Source organism: Ostrea edulis, chromosome 4 (assembly GCF_947568905.1).
Source record: "Ostrea edulis chromosome 4, xbOstEdul1.1, whole genome shotgun sequence".
Lineage (NCBI taxonomy): Eukaryota > Metazoa > Mollusca > Bivalvia > Ostreida > Ostreidae > Ostrea > Ostrea edulis.
In genome coordinates, this window is record NC_079167.1 from 41,758,374 (window position 1) to 41,783,765 (window position 25,392).

The 25,392-nt window shown below is 34.8% G+C and overlaps 2 protein-coding genes across 5 annotated transcripts in view; both read right to left on the bottom strand.

Annotated features, from left to right (window-relative positions):
* Window positions 1-13,356, bottom strand: part of LOC125670088 (short transient receptor potential channel 3-like) — a 73,549-nt gene extending 60,193 nt beyond the window's left edge. For 3 of the 4 annotated variants that reach the window (XM_048905037.2, XM_048905036.2, XM_048905035.2), the window contains exon 1: window positions 12,603-13,192. In XM_048905037.2, the coding sequence (XP_048760994.1) occupies window positions 12,603-12,667 (65 nt within the window). In that variant the 5' untranslated portion in view covers window positions 12,668-13,192. Of the gene's footprint in view, window positions 1-12,602 lie in introns of all 4 variants that reach the window. The other variant, XM_048905034.2, reaches the window with a different exon arrangement.
* Window positions 13,357-16,446: 3,090 nt separating this feature from the next.
* Window positions 16,447-23,102, bottom strand: LOC125670095 (heat shock 70 kDa protein 12A-like). The gene is made up of 5 exons (XM_056162647.1): window positions 22,891-23,102; window positions 22,427-22,770; window positions 20,668-20,883; window positions 18,451-18,595; window positions 16,447-17,869 (listed from the first exon to the last, which is right to left on the bottom strand). The coding sequence occupies exons 2-5, from the start codon at window positions 22,745-22,747 to the stop codon at window positions 16,782-16,784; spliced, it is 1,770 nt and encodes a 589-aa protein (XP_056018622.1). The 5' UTR covers window positions 22,748-22,770; window positions 22,891-23,102; the 3' UTR covers window positions 16,447-16,781.
* Window positions 23,103-25,392: the final 2,290 nt, after the last annotated feature.

The following is a 25,392-nucleotide window of genomic DNA, read 5'->3' on the forward strand; positions in this document are numbered from 1 at the left end:
GGGGGTTGGACCCCCACCCCCACCCCCACCCCACCACCACCACCACCACCACTACCACCAGGGCTTTGCCCTGGACTCACCTAAATTACGGTCCCAGACCCCTTACATCTCAGAGTTTTTCCTACGCTAAAATATTGGATCCGCCCATTGATAACACTATCTGGCATCCAGACATCGCCCCCAGAGAGACGGAGAATCGGGAAATCAGATTATCGTAAAGTATTGACAACTATCGATTTCCTGCGTGTGCACATCAAACTTTTTCGACTTGTTTTCATAGACATTAGCTAGCACGCTTCGATTTCTATCATTTCTTTCTAGTGCATTTCAATAACAACGAGGTTTAGAAAGATTTTATTTTCTACAGAATACATTTGTCATTACGGATCTGAAGTGGTGCGGCCTGTAGTTAGCATTTCCGGTATCACATTCTACTGGCACAATAAGTACACATTTCCGATCTTACATTCTAATGGTGCAATCAGTACACATTTCCGGTCTTACATTCTAATGGCGCAACCAGTACACATTTCCGGTCTTCCATCCAGAAATATTTTCCTATCTTACACACTAGGGATTATTTTGATTCTAAAAACCCAGATGTTTATTTCGCAATGTATTACTTTTTATTGCTGTTTAAAACACATTAGTTGGTTGGTTGGTTGGTTGTCAGACGTCACCAACTGTAGGTGAAGTACTACAAATGTCAACGCCTCTTGCGACACGGTACCTCCGATCGAAAGTTTCGTGATTCTCACTTCTAAATACCTATGTTTACACCTTAGATTTGTGATTCTCACTTCTAAATACCTATGTTTACACCATAGGTTTGACGCGACTATGCCACGAGCGGGATTCGAACTTACAACCTCCCGGCTACGAAGCGAACGCTCTACCACTGAGCTACTGCGACGTGAATTTTTACATTTGTTTTATTGAATAGTTGTCTCCTCTTCTGAGAACTTTCAAAGTTGAGTTACAATGGGTTTTAATTTTTATCGATCCCTGGATAGTATCTTATTGAGATAAGAAGCAGACGATCGTCATACCCACGAAATCAAATTAAAAATGAAGTTGACACCCTCACGGAAATTTTTAGATTAAAAAAAAACTCAAATGGATGAATTTGGTGTGTTTTCCTTCTTACATCTCGTGTAATTTTGGATTAAACAAAGAAATAATCAGATCAAATTAGGGTATGTGTAACAAAACTGATGTAGCAGTAGGCGTTATTATCACCTCTGGGTTAGAACTTTAATTAGAAACTAGCTTCACATTCGTCAATGAAATTCCATTTTATTTTTAAGCATCTCATAAAACCATACGAAAACTTATTCATTGTATATTCTGATATCTTGGTATAGTGGTATACTTGCAGTTTGAAATTCGATACATCTTAAAATTTTACTCATCTCCTATATACGAATGCTTGTTAAATTAATTGAACTGTTACATTTATAGTGTGTCAAGTTTTTGATTTGCGTAGGAAAACTTTCAATGTCCAATACACCTTCACAGAAATCTAACGAAGTTAACCTATGTGAAGTTTGGAACACGAGTGGTAAATCTGTCAGTGTAAGCGATTTCTGATGATATAAGGGGTATCAGTGGTACGAAATCAACTAAGAGCCTGCCTCCGGATATCTGCTGGTTAATATACTGGTAAAGATAAGTGTTTTAGGGTGTAAATTGTGTAAAAATCAATTACTTTTAGAATTCAAACAAATCTCTCCGGAATAGCCATGGTTGATTAATAATAAGGCACTGGGTTTGTCCGAGAATTTATGGATCTGCTTTTGTGGATAACTCTCTATTGGATGTGACGAGGAAACGGTGACCAGTAAACAGCATTAAGGGTAGCACACCTTGTCTCCCATGACGTATTTCCATACCTCCATAACGAGGCAGATGAATTCTTAACGTCCTAGGACTTAGGTTTCACTATACAGTAAAACACGGTTACAGCAATCACGCTTATAATGAATTTACGCTTACAGTAAAACACGGTTATAGTGAACACACTTATAATGAATTCACGCTTACAGCAAAGTGATCTTTATTCCTTTTAGTTTTAATACATATCTTGAACTGTTTTATAGCAATTGGCTATAAGCTATGTGCGTTTTATTGCAATTATCTGCCATATTTTACAGGGAAAAACAAGCGTAACCAGCCGACCCAGATCTCTATTCTTGGTGGTTATTCACAAGCTTCTCGTTTACTCTGTAAGTAAGGATATTGCAAATATACTAAACTCAAAGTATGTACACAGAAGATTTGTTCCATTTAAATGTACCAAATTCTTAATCGCACGCCTAACAGTGTTATTTCCCAGGAATGACTAGAAATGATGGGGATTTTCAGATTTGTAACATTGTTCCCATGATCAGCTGACTGTATATTATTTTCCATATAAAAAAAGGTTTCGTTTTTGTCAGAACTTTATCGGAGAAAGTAAAGCATGTTCAATATCTTACACAGCAATGACACACTGTCAAGAAATAAACAGATTAGATCCAGCGGGGCCCTGCACTAGATAACTCCACGTGACTGCACCCTTTGCTCGGAATAGAAGATAATGTTCGATAATAGAGCTCTGTCTTCAATTAGCGAAAAGACAGATCGAATCTTTATTGTCTATTATAAATTAGATATTTATTTACCATGTGATTGCAAGGAAAAAATGTTGGAGTACATTTAAGCTATTGTCTTGGTAAAGTGAATTCCTATTTTTTGGCGGACTCTATACATTGGTGTTATCTCGAAACTTGCGTCATGCTGAAACTTACATTACCGGGGGATTTTTTAAATTCAATGAATATACTGTCTTTAATGTGTTTTCGTTTCTTTGCACATAAATTTTAAAAAGGCAAAAAGTTAAAACTTTGCCTTCTTTTAAGAATTTTAATGTCCGGGTTTATTTCTGGGGATAGCCAGATTTAGTGTCCAGGTGTTTTTTTAAATCTGAAGCTTTCGATATTCGAACGATGAACCAATGCTTTCAACATTCTTTTCCTCCCTTTTATCAGGAAATATAAATATGTGAAAGGGTAAACGCTTACCAAACGACCAGCTGATGGAGCCCTGGGGTATCGGTTTTAGTGCATTTATCGCCAGTGCCTCTCTACTGGATAAAAAGGAAATTTCTTGAATGGCAGGATCACTACCGATACTTTTCTCCCGATGTGAACATTTTCAAGGACAAAAAAAGATTTTCGTGAGTGCACAGGAACTAGAAGAATCTTGTTGAATACAGTCAATGACATCAGTACGATACACCTCTGATAATATAATTCAATCAGCCGTTTGTTATATTTTTCCAAATATGTTTCAAAACATTCTCCGCTCGTTATTTGCTGATGACATGGGGGGACCATACAACTCTCTCACAAACCTGTTAGTAATATCGACAGCGAGCGCTAATTAACGACAGGTTAATTGGTTTGTTCCGGTTTGTGCTCCTTACGTTAATTTTATGTATTTTCCATTCATATTTTTGCCCACCCCCAATGTGTTAACAGAGTTCAAACGAGAAATCCCTCATCATTTTTGTAAACAAAATGCGAAGTTGCAAGATAAAAGCTGTATAGAACGGCGAGAATAGCTTTCAATGAAAATCCCAATGTTAAAATCGGGCAATTATCTTATGAGAGAACAAACCCTGGAACAGATGGTGCTATCAACCTTGAAAACGGAGTTGAACTGTTTGCTGCGAGTGGAATTTTGATTAGCTATGCTTTTTCAAACAAAAGTATTTTTCTTGATTTGTGTTGCTATCATAAGAGTGTTGTGACCTTCGTTACTGTTAGTACTGATAAGTCTTCCAAAGATCTTACAACATTAAGAATAAGTAGCTGTTGTAATCCTTTCAATCCCAGAGAAAACAAATTTTGTTACCATGACAATTTGAAGATAACTATTTTTACATGATTATCCTTTATACAAGAAAAAAGTATTCAAAACTATCATATACTAATACTATATCTTATTTATTATATCGTTTTAGCCTTGTTTCTACAACACTTTATATATTAGAGACTCTTTATACCTTAGAAACAAAGGCTTGTTACACGTATGGTATCATTTATGCCTCCTCATTCCACCACCTGCACATCAACATTAAAGAAACCCAATGTGTGTTGAATGAAAAGTTTATTGATCAAAATATGACAATATTCTGATCAAATATAGAAACTTTTATAAATTACAGTTCTAGTGGCAGTATATCAAAACGGATTTCACCATGTTAATTTGTAAATTACAGTTCTAGTGGCAGTATATCAAAACGGATTTCACTATGTAAATTTGTAAACTACAGTTCTAGTGGCAGTATATCAAAACGGATTTCACCATGTTAATTTGTAAATTACAGTTCTAGTGGCAGTATATCAAAACGGATTTCACCATGTTAATTTGTAAATTACAGTTCTAGTGGCAGTATATCAAAACGGATTTCACCATGTTAATTTGTAAATTACAGTTCTAGTGGCAGTATATCAAAACGGATTTCACCATGTTAATTTGTAAATTACAGTTCTAGTGGCAGTATATCAAAACGGATTTCACCATGTTAATTTGTAAATTACAGTTCTAGTGACAGTATATCAAAACGGATTTCACCATGTTAATTTGTAAATTACAGTTCTAGTGGCAGTATATCAAAACGGATTTCACCATGTTAATTTGTAAACTACAATTCTAGTGGCAGTACAGTATATCAAAATAGATTTCACCATGTAAATTTGTAAACTACAGTTCTAGTGGCAGTATATCAAAATGGATTTCACCATGTTAATTTGTAAATTACAGTTCTAGTGGCAGTATATCAAAACGGATTTCACCATGTTAATTTGTAAATTACGCATGCTATACAAAGTGCATGTATATTTACAACACATACATGTAAATGTGCTGTCAATACAGAATTGAATTGAAGACAAATACATATGTTTTATCTTCTAATCCTGTGATAGTTGTCAAGAATGGTGTCACTGATCTATTTTGCTTATAAAAACATATTTCCATAAGATCATAGTCTCTATTTTATTTTGAATAGAAAACGGACTTTCTAACGCAGCTATTTTCGAACAGCGCGTAGATTTCTCTAGTGTCCCTTGATGTGTTTTATTTTCCCATTTTTGGACAGTTGCGAAGAAATCAAGCCGAAAACGAGGAAAGTAGAATAGATTTTGATCAACCTTCCCAATTAAATACAAATTCTATTCTTGTTCTATTATTCTCTGGGAATTAATCCAAGGCGAACTTCTACGCATCAATCACCACTGAACGCACCGCTCGGATCTCAATGTCTTATTACAGTGATCAATCAACGGGCAACAACCCGATCAGTGCAATCGAGTAGACCCGTAATCAAGGAGTTTGGACATTTTCTCAGGAAACATAAAATATGAAATTAACTTCCTATTCATAGACGGGACTGGTATCGAAATGTACATGGATGACTTGTTTCTATGACAATAACCCGATTAATCCAGTCAAGTAGAACTAGATGGCGATCGTGAATGCGGCGTTATGTTCAAAGATGGCGCTGCTGTGTCATTATGGCGCAGAAAGACTGAACAGTCAATTAATTCATGGTGTCACTAGCGGAGAAGTAGAACTAGATGAGATTCTCAAACCTTGTAGGGTAGAACGCTTACTTATGTATTACCTTCCCCCTCAAATAGGAAACTTTTATCATTAGTCAATTGCGGGGATTTAAAAAAAACTGCTCCAAACCACTACATGTATATTTCAATTGAGGATATGGGGTTAGAAAATTCTATGACAACGGTCTTTTAGATTAGCAGGTTATCCCAAGAGGCATTCCCAACGTTAATTCAATGTTGAATCAACGCCATCCTTCACCATGGAATCAACATTGGAATTTAGTTGTTGGTGGAGGTTGAGGCAACGTCGTTACGTCAATTATAAATGCTGAATGAACGTTGTAAATTGGTGGAAATTACGTCGACTTCTGGTCATTCATATCTTCCTGTTGTGACTTCTCAAGTTCACTGTTGGCACTTGTGAAGCACGTGATGTCATGTATCAAAAAGTAAATTATTCATTTCTATTGTACATGTAACTTGAATGACGCATTCCGATTGGTCAACAAGCCGTGGGTAAATCACCGAACCACCGGGTATAAAAATACATGACGTCACCATGGCTTTTTTCCCATACGCAAACAGATTATAAATCTTTACGTACGAGTACAATGATATGTTACATTTGTTAAATATAAGATATAAGTTTGTCGATTAGGTTTCCTAGGAAATAAGTTTGTCGATTAGGTTCCCTAGGAAATAAGTTTGTTAATTAGGTTCCCTAGGGAAAAACTTCATTACTTAAGTTACCTAGGAAATAAGTTCGTTTATTAGGTTTCCTGAGAAAAAAGTCAGTTTTTAGTAACCTGGGAAATTAATTCGTTACTTAATAAAGAAATATATTTGTTATTTAGGCTACCTAGGAAATAAGTTCGTTGCTTAGTTTACTTAGGAGATAATATGGTTATCTAGGTTGCCTAAGGAAAAAATTGTTCTTTAGATTACTTAAGAAATAAATTTGTTATTTAGGAAATAGATTCGTTATTTAGGTTACTTAGGAAATGAATTCGTAATTTAGGTTACTTAGGAAATGAATTCGTTATTTAGGATACTTAAGAAATGAATTTGTTATTTAGGATACTTAAGAAATAAATTCGTTATTTAGGTTACTTAGGAAATGAATTCGTAATTTAGGTTACTTAGGAAATGAATTCGTTATTTAGGTTACTTAGGAAATGAATTCGTAATTTAGGTTACTTAATAAATGAATTCGTAATTTAGGGTACTTAAGAAATGAATTCGTTATTTAGGTTACTTGGGAAATGAATTCGTTATTTAGGTTACTTAGGAAATGAATTCGTTATTTAGGGTACTTAGGAAATGAATTCGTAATTTAGGGTACTTAAGAAATGAATTCGTTATTTAGGTTACTTGGGAAATGAATTCGTTATTTAGGTTACTTAGGAAATGAATTCGTTATTTAGGTTACTTAGGAAATGAATTCGTTATTTAGGTTACTTAGGAAATGAATTCGTTATCTAGGTTATTTAGAAAATGAATTCGTTATTTAGGTTACTTAGGAAATGAATTCGTTATTTAGGTTACTTAAGAAATGAATTCGTTATTTAGGTTACTTAGGAAATGAATTCATTATTTTGGTTACTTAGGAAATGAATTCGTTATTTAGGTTACTTAGGAAATGAATTCGCTATTTAGGTTCCTTAAGAAATGAATTCGTTATTTAGGTTACTTAGGAAATGAATTCGTTATTTAGGTTACTTAAGAAATGAATTCGTTATTTAGGTTACTTAGGAAATAAGTTTGTTATTTAGGGTACTTAGGAAATGAATTCATTATTTAGGTTACTTAGAGGAAATGAATTTGTTATTTAGGATACTTAGGAAATGAATTCGTTAATTTGGTTACTTAGGAAATTAATTGTTATTTAGGATACTTAGGAAATGAATTCGTTGTTTAGGTTACTTAAGAAATGAATTCGTTATTTAGGTTACTTAGGAAATAAGTTTGTTATTTAGGGTACTTAGGAAATGAATTCGTTATTTAGGTTACTTAGGAAATTAATTTGTTATTTAGGATACTTAGGAAATGAATTCGTTATTTTGGTTACTTAGGAAATGAATTCGCTATTTAGGTTATTTAGAAAATGAATTCGTTATTTAGGTTACTTAGGAAATGAATTCGTAATTTAGGTTACTTAGGAAATAAGTTTGTTATTTAGGGTACTTAGGAAATTAATTCGTTATTTAGGTTACTTAGGAAATTAATTTGTTATTTAGGATACTTAGGAAATGAATTCGTTATTTTGGTTACTTAGGAAATGAATTCGCTATTTAGGTTATTTAGAAAATGAATTCGTTATTTAGGTTACTTAGGAAATTAATTCGTTATTTAGGTTACTTAGGAAATTAATTTGTTATTTAGGATACTTAGGAAATGAATTCGTTATTTTGGTTACTTAGGAAATGAATTCGCTATTTAGGTTATTTAGAAAATGAATTCGTTATTTAGGTTACTTAGGAAATGAATTCGTAATTTAGGTTACTTAAGAAATGAATTCGTTATTTAGGTTACTTAGGAAATGAATTCGTTATTTTGGTTACTTAGGAAATGAATTCGTTATTTAGGTTACTTAGGAAATGAATTCGCTATTTAGGTTCCTTAAGAAATGAATTCGTTATTTAGGTTACTTAAGAAATGAATTCGTTATTTAGGTTACTTAGGAAATGAATTCGTTATTTAGGTTACTTAAGAAATTAATTCGTTATTTAGGTTACTTAGGAAATAAGTTTGTTATTTAGGGTACTTAGGAAATGAATTCGTTATTTAGGTTACTTAGGAAATGAATTTGTTATTTAGGATACTTAGGAAATGAATTCGTTAGGTGACGTAAGAGTACCACAGTATGTACCCGAGTCGTTCCCCCTGATTAGACCATAAATAACGAATGTTATGATAGGTATATTTCAAAATTAACTTATTTTTAAGCATAAAAAGACAACAAAAGTTTTGCTTTTCTAAGAAATGTATCTTTTATATAAAATCGTCATCATTGATAGGTATTTGCAAACAAAATACCACAACGTTCATTAAAAAAGTTTTACGTTGTAAACAAATGTAGCTTCTTCACCTTTAGAAATACATGAAACATTAAACATCGAAATATACTGATTTTTCAATGCTGAATAATCGTCAGCTTAAACGCTGAAGATATAATGCAGTCTTCACATTTTTGAAAGTGGAAATATTACGGATGTCATAATTCATGTTTAACTAATGTTGCAATTTCACCCTTACTTCAACTTTGGAAAAATTATTAATGTTTTATTGTTTTTTTCAAAGTTGAATTATGGTTGTCATACCAATATCAGTAGTTTGAATGTCAATGCATCAAACTGTATAGAAACTTCCATCTTTTCCTTTTCTTTCATTTCTTTTTTTTTTTTTTTTTTTTTTCGTTTACAAAAAAACATTTTGTATACATTTGTAATATTGTGTAGAAATACCGCATGTGTGCCAGTTAATTTGTAAATAAAGAGCACCTCTTTATTTTCTCGACTAAAGTCCATGGAAATGAAGATTGGGAATTATCTTCTGATAATAGGTTTCCAAATCGATTTGGAATAATGTTGGAATACTGTTTGACTTTTTCCCTTGTATCAACCATCTTTATCGAACAGACAAACAAACCCAGATTGATATTTCATTCATATTTCGGCTTGATGCAATTTATACAAGAGCCAACCCTTACTTTTAGGATGTTGACAGTTTAATAAACGTGTCAAAAACGACTTTCAGGTCATTCATATAGTGGAGTTATGGTGCTTTTATTGGCGAAATGTCAACAAACTTGGAATTGTACTTTTAACGATTCTCTCCGATTCATGGCGGGTTCTAATGCTTATTTCAACAAATCATAACGACAAAATGACTCTGTCCCAAAATCTCGTGTTCACCTGTCACGCAGTGTAGGTCTGTGGTGATATATACGACATCCTTTTACTGAAGCTAGATTTGGTTATCAACAAATTATTCCAACATTGTATAACTACATGTATATGTATTGACCATTTTGTAGGTCTGTATGATACTTTGGCTACCTAAGAATTACAATATTGACCAAGTACGGATGCATGACGAATATTGTACATTAAGGGTAGCAAAAGCATTGTATTGTTCGGGAAAATGTCAATACGTGTAATTGCTTATATAAAGAATAATGTACACATCGCACCGGCTATTAGAGCTTACCAAATGAGGCTTGGTCGGCCATCTTTGTTTACAGCTAGAGTGTATGACCTAGTCGAAAGTGATTAAAGACGCGAGTTTTCATTGGACGACCAAAAATAATAAATAACCAATCATAACAATTTGTGAATTCTCTATTTCGTTTTTTCCTGTTTTGGACAATCAAATGTTACATTCACCCTGAAGGCACATGGAGGCGAATATAACGTTCTATTTTTTTCTAGTTTGTTCGATCTCAGTAAATCGGAAAGCTTAGATTTATCCCATCTTATGATGAAGGGTACTATATAGCTACACAAATGAAAGATTTTGTACGACAAACCTCATTCTGGTGACGTCTCTACAGGAGTGAACATCAATTAATGGGACATAAAACAATTCATACAATAGACAACAAAGCACGTAAGGTAAAACTACGTGATTGTGTGGGTGATCCGTTACTAAGTCGTACGATGAATTTGTCGACTCCGACGTATTCGAATCATCTAGAATTCAACTGCTATTTTAAAGATAAGATATACCATGTATTAGACTGATAACTTTTTACTCAATTCAAAAATGCACGGAATCCCTGTTCACCATTCCTTCAAACACAAGATACATGAAACTCTTGTGGGGATGTCGGTTTTTGGGAAGTTCGACTGGAGACCCTCTGTCCTCGAATCTTCAAAACCCACTTCACATATTTTCCCCCGCCAAACTTTGCCTCAGTTGAAATACTTTACCATTTTTCTCTTGCAGTTGCATGACATTGTTCCGATATATCAAGGACTTCTACTTCGTGCATCGTGTTATTAACTGTTTAAATATATTGGAATTTCTACCGCGAATGAGCCATATTTCAAGAAATAATTTGGGATGGTAATATCAATTATTAGTCCGGTTGTCGCGAAAATTGAAATGATTAATTCTCTCTCCAGATCTAAGATTTAATCCAACGTTCTTTATTATCTGTCATTATGAAAATGGTTGCACAACCTCCATCCAAAAAAAAGCACGGGGAAGTTTCAAATCGGAGAATAGGGAGATTGCACTGCATGACCTTGGTTTTAGAATTTGTTTTCTTTGAAGAAAGCCATAGAAACTGCAGTGCTCAAAAAGAAGGTGGCAGAAAAAACGCATCTACTGACCAAACGAAACCATTCTTTACCAGAATGTATATCTTGCTGAGTAGATGCTGTCTGAAATATTTGAAAATGAGTATGCATATGGTCTGCTATCACTTTCTTTCCTGCAAAATCTAAAACCGTCTAATTATATTTTGAAAAGGAGTCCTTTTTTAAAACTAGTGTATAAAGCAAATAATCTATAAACCATATCAGTGGCGGATCCTGGATTTGTTAAATGGGAGTAATAGGCTGGGGGCCGTGTCCAGGATTTTGAGGCTTTTAAAGTTACTTTTATAAGTGTCCCTCCAAATCTGCTTCTGTATAGACCACAGAAGGTGAAGAAATAGATAATATAAGAACGGTCTCTAAGAATTATTAGGACAGTAGTATGTCCCAAATGATACTTATCAAATAATTGTATGAACTTTGTAATTTGATTTACCTTTTCCGATATTAATTTTATCTGGGTAAGGCACGTGCTTTACCCCGGCTATATATTCCACGTGACAATTATATGCACAGTCATTGGCTAGGATCAGGAAAGAAATAGTTCTTTGTTTCAAGCATACTTCATTTAAATGTTTCAAGTACATGTATTTGAAATTTACTGACTCACGTCACAAAATGAAGCACTCCTATTCAAAGCAAAAAACAAAATCGAAAAAAACTCAATAAGATATAATTGAAAACCGATTTATCTAAATGTTGTTTGAATATGTCAAAAGTCAAAAAGTAAAAGTAAAAACACACCACCAGGGGTCGTGTCTTCTTTCAGCGGAACATGTCATACTACTCAACAAAAATCACGATTCTTGTTTTAACTTGCCAGACCTTTCTAACATTCTAATGAATGTAAATTCGATAAGTTCACCTGCATGAGATTCTTGGCGTGTCTCTTGATAATAAAATGTGGGCAGAAAATGGCGTAATTATTACACCTCCCCCTCTTTAAGACTAACAAAACCAATGTAAAGCTAATGATCTTCAAATACGTGGGTGAATGAACAGTCAAGACATTGAAATCAAATCGAATCAACTATTGACGTCATATTCAAAACACACACGTGATTTCAGAGATGAGAATGAATGGGAGAAAAAATAATGGTTTGAAGAAAAATTTGCAAATAATGCAATAATTGCAAAAAAATAAACAGTGTCAAGGTCATTTTGATTCTTACATGTTTCCTCTATTATTTAACAAGAGCTTTATCTTTCAAAATGTTGTTTGCATTCTTAAATGAAGCTAATCACAATACAGTTGTCAGTTTCAGTTAGTCCGAAGACAGACTTGCAACTTGCTAGCTCTTTCTCTGCATTCCGCAGTTAATTAAACAATTACGCGTTCAAACATCACATTTTAAATTAGCTAAATTACGCCAAAGTATTTGTAACGTTGAATGATTTGAAACTTCCAATACCGACTGAACTTTTCAAATGACTCGAAAGTAAAACAGAGCAAAATTAAATATTTTCGTAATTTGAAATAAAACTTCAGAAATGTTATTTTAATTACAATTAGAATTCATAATACATCTGTTATAACAAATGATTTCCACGAATTTAAACATATATTAACAGGGAAAAAACTAAAAGGGGGAGTTATCTGGTGACGTAAACAATATATAATTTGATATCGGAGAACTAAATTTAAAAAAATTAATATCAAAAACAAACTTACAAGTGGTAATCCTCCGTGTCCTCCATTTCAGCTAGAAGGTAAGAATTCCGATCCAAGTTAGACATGTTTTTGCGGAATCGGATTATTTCTATCCTAAATCAAGATTTCTTTTCACATTTGGTCCGAAGCGTTCACATAAAATATTACTTAACAGTGTCAGCTTCATCGCTGTTGTGCATCACAGCACCCAGAATTTTAACCAGTATCGTTCTGTTTTTGATTATCTGCGGACTTGCTCCAAAGAATACTTACTTCCGTTGCCAATTCTCGTTCTATGTCACCAGGCAATTCGACAGATCGCACTTGTTATAATCGATGGTCTAATATCATATAAAAAAAGTTATGTTTATGACACCGACGCATTTCCATGCCTTAATTGTTCTGGAAATCTAAATCTTATGGTCTCTTTCGATGACATGATATTTGCAAAGTCAAATTCAAAATTAGATGGTTGTCAACGGAAGTCAAGCTAACTAATCTTAACGTCATCAGAATGCTTTAAGTGGCCAGATCGTTTAATCCTTAAATCGAACGTATGACTAGAAAGATTCCATCGATTAGACTTCATAATGTGTTCGTTTTTCTACTGTGGTTTTATTTGCTATCAACTCCTGACGAGATTTTTTCTTTTTATTCTTACAAGTAAACAAGCAAGTCTCTCTAAAGCAGTATATAGATAAAAGAGTACTTTGTGAACGTAATAAGTTAATAAACTTTTTGCAATTATATTCAAAGAAACCATTGATGATTCCATAAGTTAATCAAACCAGTTGCATAACATAAATAACAAAAGGCATGCGGAATATATTTGCGATAAAGATTATGATTTAGCAGAAAACGAATAAAACGCGTTACTCGCTGGAATGTAGCTGGTATCGATATTGGCCACAGGTCGATAACGTTTAATTTCGCGTTTTGTTTTGACAGATAAGATGCGCATTACCATGCACATTTCAAAGAGGGTATCACAACTTTTCATATGCACTTATCAAATTGCATTATTCCGAAATTTGGAATTTGGTCTTTGACCTATCTTCCTTCTGTTCATCAAAAACTAATTAATTGATAACAACTTAACAAGAATTAGCGATAAGCTGATATTGAGCATGTAGTAAATATTTCTTACGGCATAGTGAAATTGTGAGAAGTTTTGTGTAATTATATTTTAATCTCAGATCCTCTGAACTTGTTTTCTTTGATGAGCTGTGTCTACTCAAATCGCTAAGAAACAGAATTTTCATCCCTCGAATAACCAAGGCGGTGTTTCCCCCTATCGATAGAAGTATAACATGTAAGTGTCATCTGAGGTTTTACTTCACAACAAGCCTTACACACAAACTTTTTTTTTTCAAAATATATGAAAATGAAACATAAATCTATGTTTTGATAAATAAAACGACTACAATTAACCACATGAAATGTGATTTATTCCCATGATTTCTCACTGACATCCCAAACATTGAGGGAAATTTATATAGAGTTATAAAGGGAGGTTTTTTTTAATTTTTGAACATTGTAGAAAATTCTCTCTTAGAATACTTACAACCAAACTACGCTAAAAATATACATCAACCCATTCATTTTTTTTTTATCAATTGTCCTCAAACACATAGTCTCTTTTCTGGTAAATCTTTTGAAAATCTAGATTAGCTGTATAGTGTGTTGTTCATTGTCTGTAACAGTTGTACAGTGTGTTGTTCATTGTAACAGTTGTACAGTGTGTTGTTCATTGTCTATAACAGTTGTACAGTGTGTTGTTCATTGTCTTTAACAGTTGTACAGTGTGTTGTTCATTATCTATAACAGTTGTACAGTGTGTTGTTCATTGTCTGTAACATTTGTACAGTGTATTGTTCATTGTCTGTATCAGTTGTACAGTGTGTTGTTCATTGTAACAGTAGTACAGTGTGTTGTTCATTGTCTGTAACAGTTGTACAGTGTGTTGTTCATTGTAACAGTTGTACAGTGTGTTGTTCATTGTAACAGTAGTACAGTGTGTTGTTCATTGTAACAGTTGTACAGTGTGTTGTTCATTGTAACAGTAGTACAGTGTGTTGTTCATTGTTTATAACAGTTGTACAGTGTGTTGTTCATTGTAACAGTTGTACAGTGTGTTGTTCATTGTCTGTAACAGTTGTACAGTGTGTTGTTCATTGTAACAGTTGTACAGTGTGTTGTTCATTGTAACAGTTGTACAGTGTGTTGTTCATTGTCTATAACAGTTGTACAGTGTGTTGTTCATTATAACAGTTGTACAGTGTGTTGTTCATTGTAACAGTTGTACAGTGTGTTGTTCATTGTAACAGTTGTACAGTGTGTTGTTCATTGTCTGTAACAGTTGTACAGTGTGTTGTTCATTGTAACAGTTGTACAGTGTGTTGTTCATTGTCTATAACAGTTGTACAGTGTGTTGTTCATTGTCTGTATCAGTTGTACAGTGTGTTGTTCATTGTTTATAACAGTTGATAATAGTCCAATACTAACATAATCTGTGCTAAGGATTGTCCAGTACCAGCACTACCTATACAATGTATCGTATTGTAGGTCATCCACTGCATTATTTACAACATGTATCGTCCACTTCCTGTATTATTGATATTATGGGTCGTCCACTTCCTGTATTATTGATATTATGGGTCGTTCACTTCCTGTATTATTGATATTATGGGTCGTTCACTTCCTGTATTATTGATATTATGGGTCGTTCACTTCCTGTATTATTGATATTATGGGTCGTTCACTTCCTGTATTATTGATATTATGGGTCGTTCACTTCCTGGAGACAATCCGTGATTGCTGCACAGTGAGCCATCCAATGACCCATTCAAACTATTTACTAGTTGTACACTGGCTCGACCAATTCCTGCATTGGTTCACAAGGGATCGTCCATTGCTTGTAGAAGTTGTAGATTGGGTATTTCAATGCCTATATTGGCTTACAGTGTGGGTTGATCAAGGTCTACATTAGCTGTGTAATGGGACATCCCTGTATTAGTTCAACACTGACTCGACCAATACATGCCTTAGCTGTACAGTGTGTCACCCAATATCTGAATATTAGAACTGGGAAGGTTGACTTGTGATGCAGGTATATGTTTCTAAATCGAACACGCATTGATGAGACCACATTCTACTTCCGGCTATGCCAAAACTATTTAACATGCTTAGATTAATCCGATTATTAACGCAATTCGTTTGATAATGGCATCGGAACATTTTCTACTCCTGTGTTGTAGGAAAAATACTAGAAAGTAGTCATGACTATAATTAGTAATTTGATGTTTTGTATGGTGTCATTTGAAATTACACATGGATTCGTGTAAACCTTATCCATATTTGCACTTGAGGATGGATTAGACAATACGTACATCCGTATAGTTGGGTTTTTTGGCGGGTGTATAATTTTGACGATTTCTAAAGATTCACCAAAATAAAAATAGCTAAATTGATATACATCAGCATATAAAAATGAGTTCACCAAAATTGTTATTCACCAGAATTAGTGGCATACCTTGTAAAACCAAATCTGCTTTGTGTCCCGCCAAAAAAACCCGGCTATACGGCATGTTGGTCATTTCGGAAGGAACTTCACGAGAGAATTAATTTAGATTGTTTTCATTAGAATACGTTGTTATAGTTCGGACAGTTTACGCATCATTATGTATGAACGTACACCAAGGACGGAGTTCAACCATATTATTTGCTTCATACCTAATTTCTGGCCCTGAACGCCAAGTACATTGTGTATAGCTGCAGATCTGTAGCTCTCTGATCTGTCCTAATATTTCTCCAGAGTGTTAATTAAAAACAGATCTGCAGCAGTAAGGACTTTTAAGAGAAAAAATACCATCTTCCTTTTTATTGGACTGTACAATATTCTTTCAATCCATCAAAAAACAGAGTACCATTCATAATGGGCCCTGATAACCCCACATGTAAAGTCCAAGGGGTTTTGTGCACGTAGAGAGGAAATGAGAAGAAAATGATGTTTGTGAAAAAAGTTACATGTATGTGTAATCAAAGATCAAACTTCCTAATAGATATGACCGAATAACAAATCGAACACACGTTGTGCATTGTGTTATGTACTCCCATAGTGCTGTTTCTAGCACGAGACTAGTCCTTAAACAATACCTAAACGTGTAACGATTTCAAATCATCTAAATTATTCTTAAAATTTCAGAAATTTTCCTCAAATTCAATATCACTGGTGATTACGTATTTGCTCCCCGTTTCTTTGAGAGCGAGTTCGATGATCAGCTCGGATTCGGCAAAGGTGTATTTAATCGTGTAGACCTGTGGCTTCTTAGATCTGGCGGGAAGAACATGGCTCATCCACACCTTACACACTTCTTGACATGCTTCATCCGTGATGTATTCAACGCCCCTCTTGTTAGTTTTATAAACCGCAAACACGGAATCTTCATAACTGATAGCCTCGATTTCGTTTCGAATCACCATGCCGACCTTGACTGGTGTTCCCGCCTTTAGGAACGGTTTAAACACACCACGACACCAGGTTCCACCCGCACTTTCTATTTTTAGCTTCTCCGGGTGGGTTCCTTGTTGAAAAGGAACTTTGATCCCTGAGCCATAGGTATGACGTAACAATCGCTTGTCTACAATGTTAGCCGCATGCCCAAGAATCACCGCTCCTTTAAGGACAGCTGTACCGGGTTCTTTCGGATACAACACGTATCGTTTCGAATGTTGGTATTTATGGAACATCGTCTGTTGGACGAATTTCGATTCTGCGGTTCCACCAACAAATATCAACATCACAACTGAAGAAAGCTCTTTGATTTTGAATAACGCATCAAGATGATCTGCTATTTTGTCTGTAACCGTTTTAAAAACATCGTGGATGATGCTCATTTCAAAATGCATCTTACCGTCTGTCACTCTGATTTTGCCTTTGTGTTTGAATTTTCCGCTTCGTGTCAGGTCGGAAATTGTTTTGTCATTTAAAGACTGATAAATCTCGTTCAATCTGTTCGGGATGTAGATGATAAAATTCTCACTCTTCTTTTTCTCTACGGAGGGAACATCCTGTTTCAGTCTCTCAAATTCTTTGATCCATTTTATGAATTCACCACATGCTTGAACTCTGAAACGATCCATGGTTTCTTCCCCAAGCATTCCGGTCATGAATTTGACAAACGCCTCATCAATGGCCACACCTCCCCACGACAACCCGGACGGTTCGTGCGCTTCCTTTATTTCCATTCTGGATGCTCTTTCGTGGACAGTAATGTCTGTTGTTCCTCCTGCAAAAAAGTAAGCGTTGTGATCAACTTGAACACCATGTATGCAGCAAAATGTTTCTGCTAGCGTGAGTCAAAGCCGCTAGTTACACTGGTCTGTAACAACTTAAATGGGTGATTAGAAACAAAAGTGGGAGCGTCATATTCTTATGTAAAACACTATTCAATTGAACTCGAGGAGAGGTCGGTGGGGCTCCAGGAATGGTGAGGTTAGAACGTTCTTTAGGGGATGATTGGGAAATGCTAGTAGTACAAATGATCAGCTAAGTTAAAAAGACTAGAAATACTAGACAGCGACCAGAATAGACAAACACTCCTCACATAGCAATGGGAGATATCACATAGGCGTAACTTGGGTTCGAATATTACCGAGGCAGGGGGTCTGGGGGGCAGCCCCCCAGAAACTATCGACATTTTAACAACGTAAAAGGTGTTGTTGTTTTTTTTTTACCGAGGCAGCTGCCTCGGTTGCCTCAATGGAAGCTACGCCACTGTATCAAGGCGTGTTCGATCACATTACTTAAATCAAAACCACTGGCTTTACAGTGTGAGCAACAAGATTAAACAAAGGTAAGGAATGTCACCTCCGATATCCACGACTAGGTACGTCGCCCCTACTGGTTGTGTGTCTAGACTTCCGGTACCCGCCTCGGATTTAGCAAAGAGACAGAAGACGGATGCTGCATCAGACTCATTGGCAATTATCAGATTGGAACTCTTTATGCCAGCCTGTAAGAAAATCATAAATCTCGACCAAACCATGCATTACTTAAACTGAATATATAATCGGTTAACAGTCTACTCCGGATATACTGAAATTCAGGGGTACCTGTAAAGTTCGAAACGAAACCCACCGAAACGAAACGAAACCTACCGAAACGAAACGAAACAGATTGTATAACCGAACTCTTTTAATTATAATAATTAAAAATGGTATCTTAGGCCCCTGTGAAAGTGACCACATATAAATAAATTCGCCTCCCCTTTGATGTAGGCTTTCGGCTTGACTGATACAAAGTTTTAAAAGTTGGAAGGGGGTCAGTAAGCACAAAGTACATATCCGAAGTTGATTATTAATTCGTTTCGTTTCGATTTCGTTTCGCACTTTACAGGTACCCGAAATTCAGGGGACAAACCTGATTTGTTCGTTTATTTTTACGTCAACATCACAGATACTATGTTCAATATCAGCGACTTCAGTATAACAGATAGTTCAATATAAGTGACTTCAATATAACAGATAGTTCAATATAAGTGACTTCAATATAACAGATAGTTCAATATAAGCGACCTCTCTCTCTCTCTCTCTCTCTCTCTCTCTCTCTCTCTCTGGTTGCTGAGTAAATTTCGAAGAAGGGTTTTGATCATAATATGGCGATTCCATTGAGGATGGAAAACTACTTTCAACATTATACAACTATTTGAATTTGCAATAGATTGAATTGTATCTAAAATTATTCTAAGACATGCATTCAGGGGTTAATAGAATGTCTTGAGTTCATTTGGAACTAAATCATAAATAAATGAACATGTACTAATGAAAATAATTGTTTTAATCTGCGTGTTACATATTTACATATGAAGAATTATGTTTCTCATACATACATGTAACGTGTTTGTAAAACGTGAACGTGATCAAGGCATATTCTATTGACCTTGACCTTTGATATGACTAACTACTATGATTATATTTTGCAAATCTCTCAAACAGCTCTGCGCTATTTGAGAGATCTGTATTGTAATCAGATTGCATACATGTATATATCTTGCAACCTTGAAAAGTTTTAGTCAATGTCATACGATCTTGACCTTAATCCAAAATAAAAGATTCTTTTTGTCCTTGTTCAAATTAAAAAGTTTTATCGCGCCTAGCAAAACACATCTTTGCGAGCCAAGTCTCCGATTTGGCTTACTCTCATAAGAATTACATATGAAGAAGATTGATTTATTGAATATTGAAATATGTCCCGCTCGAAAATATTTGACTGATATGGAGACGTCACCACTGCCGGTGAAGGGCTGCACAATTTAGGCATATGCTCGGCGCTTATGGCCATTGAGCAGGGAGGAATCTTTATCGTGCCACACATGCTGTGACACGGGACCTCGGTTTTTGCGGTCTCATCCGAAGGACCGCCCAATTTAGTCGCCTCTTACGACAAGCAAAGGGGTACTGAGGACCTTTTCTAATCCGGATTCCCACGGGACGGCTTGCGAAGAAGAGCTAAATATCATCATCAAGCCAGGTTCAAGTATCTGACTGTGTACAGACGGACCAAACACGTTTTGTTCCAGACATTCAATCTCGAGATAATTTTTTTTTTGCTAGGATAAATTTTTTGTCTCATATTCAATCCGAGTGCAGCTATGCTTTGAGTAAGATTGCCAGTTTTATCATCTATGTATATACTAAATTTTGCTCATTCAGAAATGTCTGAGTGATGAATTGTAAAAGAATTACAGTGTTTCAAAATTTTCATCTTAATCGTTAGATTTTTTGTGTGAAAAGGGTCGCAGTCGTGAAATCCGAGAAAAGATGTGTTGCCAAATTCAAGGCAAGGAAAGCTGACATATAATTAGCTATACAGTTGATAAAATTGGACACTTCATAAACTGTTAGATGGAGAGAACTGTTAATTTTATGACCAGTATTAGTAAATTGTACTTATAGATGAAGAGAACTGTTAATTTTATGACCAGTATTATAGATGGAGAGAACTGTTAATTTTATGACCAGTATTATAGATGGAGAGAACTGTTAATTTTATGACCAGTAGAATTGAAAGAATTTGAATACAAGCCTTATTAGCCGCCGATGTCATTAAAGTTTTTGCTGCTTTGTCCCAGATGCTTGGTACAGTAACGACCCACTGGACTTCTTTCTCCTTCATCTTAGGTTCCTGACGAACCAGTCGCTCCATAGCGTGAGATTTGATGTATTTTATGGTCTCCGTGACAACCAAAAGCGCGGAAACCTTCTTACCAATAGCATCTTCAATTTGCAGGTTTGGAGTAATCTATTTAAATTAAAAAAAGAATTTCCTAGACGGAAATTGTACATGTTATATATTCAAATTGAATGAAGCATTAAAAATGTGGATTCGTTCTTTTATTACGATTGGAAAATTCACTCTGAAATCAGGAAGTTACCAGACGATTTGCTTTTCGATAACGATGTTTCGGCGCGAAAAATCACCAGGTATTGAGTCCTGCTTCATTGTGTGGAATCTGAGCATTTGAGAGCGTGAAACAGATTGATCACTAATTCGTCAATTGATCAGTGCTGACAGTTTTATTAGATCAAGTCCTACAACCACCCGTTTCTCTGCATTAATTTTCTAGCAATGGCGAGGAAAATCATCGTCTATGGAGGATAAAATCCTATCTCTCTGACAGCGGTTTACTTTTCTGTTCATAGAGAAAATGAATTGGCGCGAAACACGTCATGTTCCTTAACACCAGAGAACCATAAAAACACGATGGACTGTGTATATGTTTAGAAATGGAAGCTTAATTTGATCGAATGGAGCCGAGCATATGTTTTGGTTTTGTATTCATAAAAGCTTCAGGAACAAAGGTCGTTGGATGTAGTTGCATGTAGATTTCAATTCAAAAGATCACAAATAGTTTCCAAGAGAATAAACATCTATTACAAATTAGCTGACATTTCAGAGAACAAAATTAATGAGATAATTTCATGTTTGCATAACAAATACCTTGTTTACATAGGATAGAAACAAGAAAGGTGCACAGCAGCACTGTTATAAGCGACCTAGAACAGATCAAAGGACACGAACGGAGAAAAACACAGAGATTGTCACGAAAGGATTTTAACAACACTTGCTACAAACAAACGAAATGAAAACGTTTTATGTTTTTTAAATGAGTAAAATTGAGACAATTTGCCGTATGAAATGTAATTTATTTCCATTTCTCATTTAAGTCTAAAACAGCGGGGGAAATGTATATAGGGAGGGGTAATATATTTAAACTTTTAAACATCGAAGAAAATTTACATGTCGCTTATTTTTAAGGATTTTTATATTTGGATTGTTCCGTTTGCCTGGTCAGGGTGCAGGGCTCACGGCGGGGGTGAGAGGTCAACAGGAGATGCTTTCTCCTCCTAGGTACCTGATCTCACCAGGGCCGTAACTGCCGATGAGGCAGACGAGGCAACTGCCTCGTCTGATTTTTTGGCAAAAAAGAAAATAAAATTATATAAATGTTATATTATAGGATATATGTTTAAAATGAAGACAAGCACCTTTGTCTTTGACACCATATTACGATTCTTTACATAGTACAAATGAAACACAAACATGATAAATTGGGATTTAAAAAGTGTCATTTTCAGTCGTAAAGTCAATCGGCGGCCCCCAATCCCCTGCCTCCCCTGATTTAGAACCCTACTTACGGCCCTGCTCACCTCTGGTATGTCCAGGGTTCCACGTTTGCCCTACGTTTAATTTTGTATTCTATATAAGGATTACGTGATTGGTCCCTGCTTGTTATCTTCCCTTTTTCATATTGGTACCTATTATTAGTCGGAGCAATACTGACCTCATTTTTAAAGAGCTGCATTTTGAACCTTTCAAAATAGTACCAGTCTTCGTGCAATTCTTCCGCTGCCAGTTCTGCGTATTTATTTTCCGCCTCGTAGCCGAAGGCGTGGAACTGCATCGTTGGGTCTAACAGTAGGCACGTAGGCGCCTTTAGGCCCAGTGATCCCTGGGATTCCTCAGTCCATTTTTCGTTCAGAGTAACGTCTAACTGGTCCGCCCTGAAGTCATCTCGCGTGGAATAAGCGTAGCCTGTGCCCGTGGAGCCGATATCTACAGCTACGCACGCCAGATAGTCCTTCAGTGGTTTGTGGTGTGCCATTTTGAAAAGGGATCACTTTCTGTCTACATATATGAAATAAATTGTTAGACGTGTATTTAAATTCACATGCAATATACGTTTCAAAATACAACTTACAGACCAATGTTTGACACGAAGTTGTATACGTATGTTGTTATGCTAACATGAAGTTCCATCATTTCGCGAGATCAATTCTGCAAGCAATTGTGAATGATAATCCAACAATCCATACACTGAATCTCGGTATTTACTGAAGTGAGTTTATATTTTTATAGTTAGACCTTACCTCTACAAATGAAAACTGTAAATTGCTGGTCGTCAAAGTGTAACGGCGTGGAACGTGTGCATTTCAAAAAATAACAATAGTTTAAAATGCATTTAATTAAGTCCGCATTATACGCCAGTATTTTCATTTGGTATTTCTCAATTCATTGTCAACGATATTTTTACTAACATTAATTATCTATTTCTTTCAATATATCACCACTGAATTCAGTGTCCAAATGCACTTAACCATGTATTCAGTTATTTCTTTTACAACGATCGTCATTAGCAAAGCAAACGCTGTAAACGGCTACATGCATGACATGTAAATACTGCATTTGTCGTCAGTGCAAACTTTATACCACAGATTAGAGTGGAGGAGTTACGTACCCTAGATATTGACAGCTCTCTCATCTTAACTGTACCTGTCGTCGACTTCGTCGTTGTGGTCATTAACTTTTAAAATTTTCAACTTCTTCTCCAGAACTACGCCGGGTACATTTGTAAGAGCCGAGTAGAACACTACGAACCGGATCCAAGATTTAAAATACCGTTTTGAGATACGAACTGTGATAAGTACAGTATTATTATTGTACACTAACACATTATAGTGATATTATTGTACACTAACACAGTATAGTGATATTATTGTACACTAACACTGTACAGTGATATTATTGTACACTAACACTGTAGTGATATTATTGTACACTAACACTGTACAGTGATATTATTGTACACTAACACTGTACAGTAATATTATTGTACACTAACACAGTATAGTAATATTATTGTACACTAACACTGTACAGTGATATTATTGTACACTAACACTGTACAGTAATATTATTGTACACTAACACAGTATAGTGATATTATTGTACACTAACACAGTATAGTGATATTATTGTACACTAACACAGTATAGTAATATTATTGTACACTAACACAGTATAGTAATATTATTGTACACTAACACTGTACAGTAATATTATTGTACACTAACACTGTACAGTAATATTATTGTACACTAACACTGTACAGTAATATTATTGTACACTAACACTGTAGTGATATTATTGTACACTAACACTGTATAGTAATATTATTGTACACTAACACAGTATAGTGATATTATTGTACACTAACACTGTACAGTAATATTATTGTACACTAACACTGTACAGTATTATTATTGTACACTAACACAGTATAGTGATATTATTGTACACTAACACTGTACAGTGATATTATTGTACACTAACACAGTATAGTGATATTATTGTACACTAACACTGTACAGTAATATTATTGTACACTAACACTGTAGTGATATTATTGTACACTAACACTGTAGTGATATTATTGTACACTAACACTGTAGTGATATTATTGTACACTAACACTGTACAGTGATATTATTGTATACTAACACAGTATAGTGATATTATTGTACACTAACACTGTACAGTGATATTATTGTACACTAACACTGTACAGTGATATTATTGTATACTAACACAGTATAGTGATATTATTGTACACTAACACTGTACAGTGATATTATTGTACACTAACACTGTAGTGATATTATTGTACACTAACACTGTACAGTGATATTATTGTACACTAACACTGTACAGTGATATTATTGTACACTAACACTGTACAGTGATATTATTGTACACTAACACAGTATAGTGATGTTATTGTATACTAACACTGTAGTGATATTATTGTACACTAACACTATAGTGATATTATTGTACACTAACACTGTAGTGATATTATTGTACACTAACACTGTACAGTGATATTATTGTACACTAACACTGTAGTGATATTATTGTACACTAACACTGTACAGTGATATTATTGTATACTAACACTGTACAGTGATATTATTGTACACTAACACTGTAGTGATATTATTGTACACTAACACTGTACAGTGATATTATTGTACACTAACACTGTACAGTGATATTATTGTACACTAACACAGTATAGTGATGTTATTGTATACTAACACTGTAGTGATATTATTGTACACTAACACTATAGTGATATTATTGTACACTAACACTGTAGTGATATTATTGTACACTAACACTGTACAGTGATATTATTGTACACTAACACTGTAGTGATATTATTGTACACTAACACTGTACAGTGATATTATTGTATACTAACACTGTACAGTGATATTATTGTACACTAACACAGTATAGTGATGTTATTGTATACTAACACTGTACAGTGATATTATTGTACACTAACATTGTAGTGATATTATTGTACACTAACACTGTACAGTGATATTATTGTATACTAACACTATAGTGATATTATTGTACACTAACACTGTACAGTGATATTATTGTACACTAACACTGTAC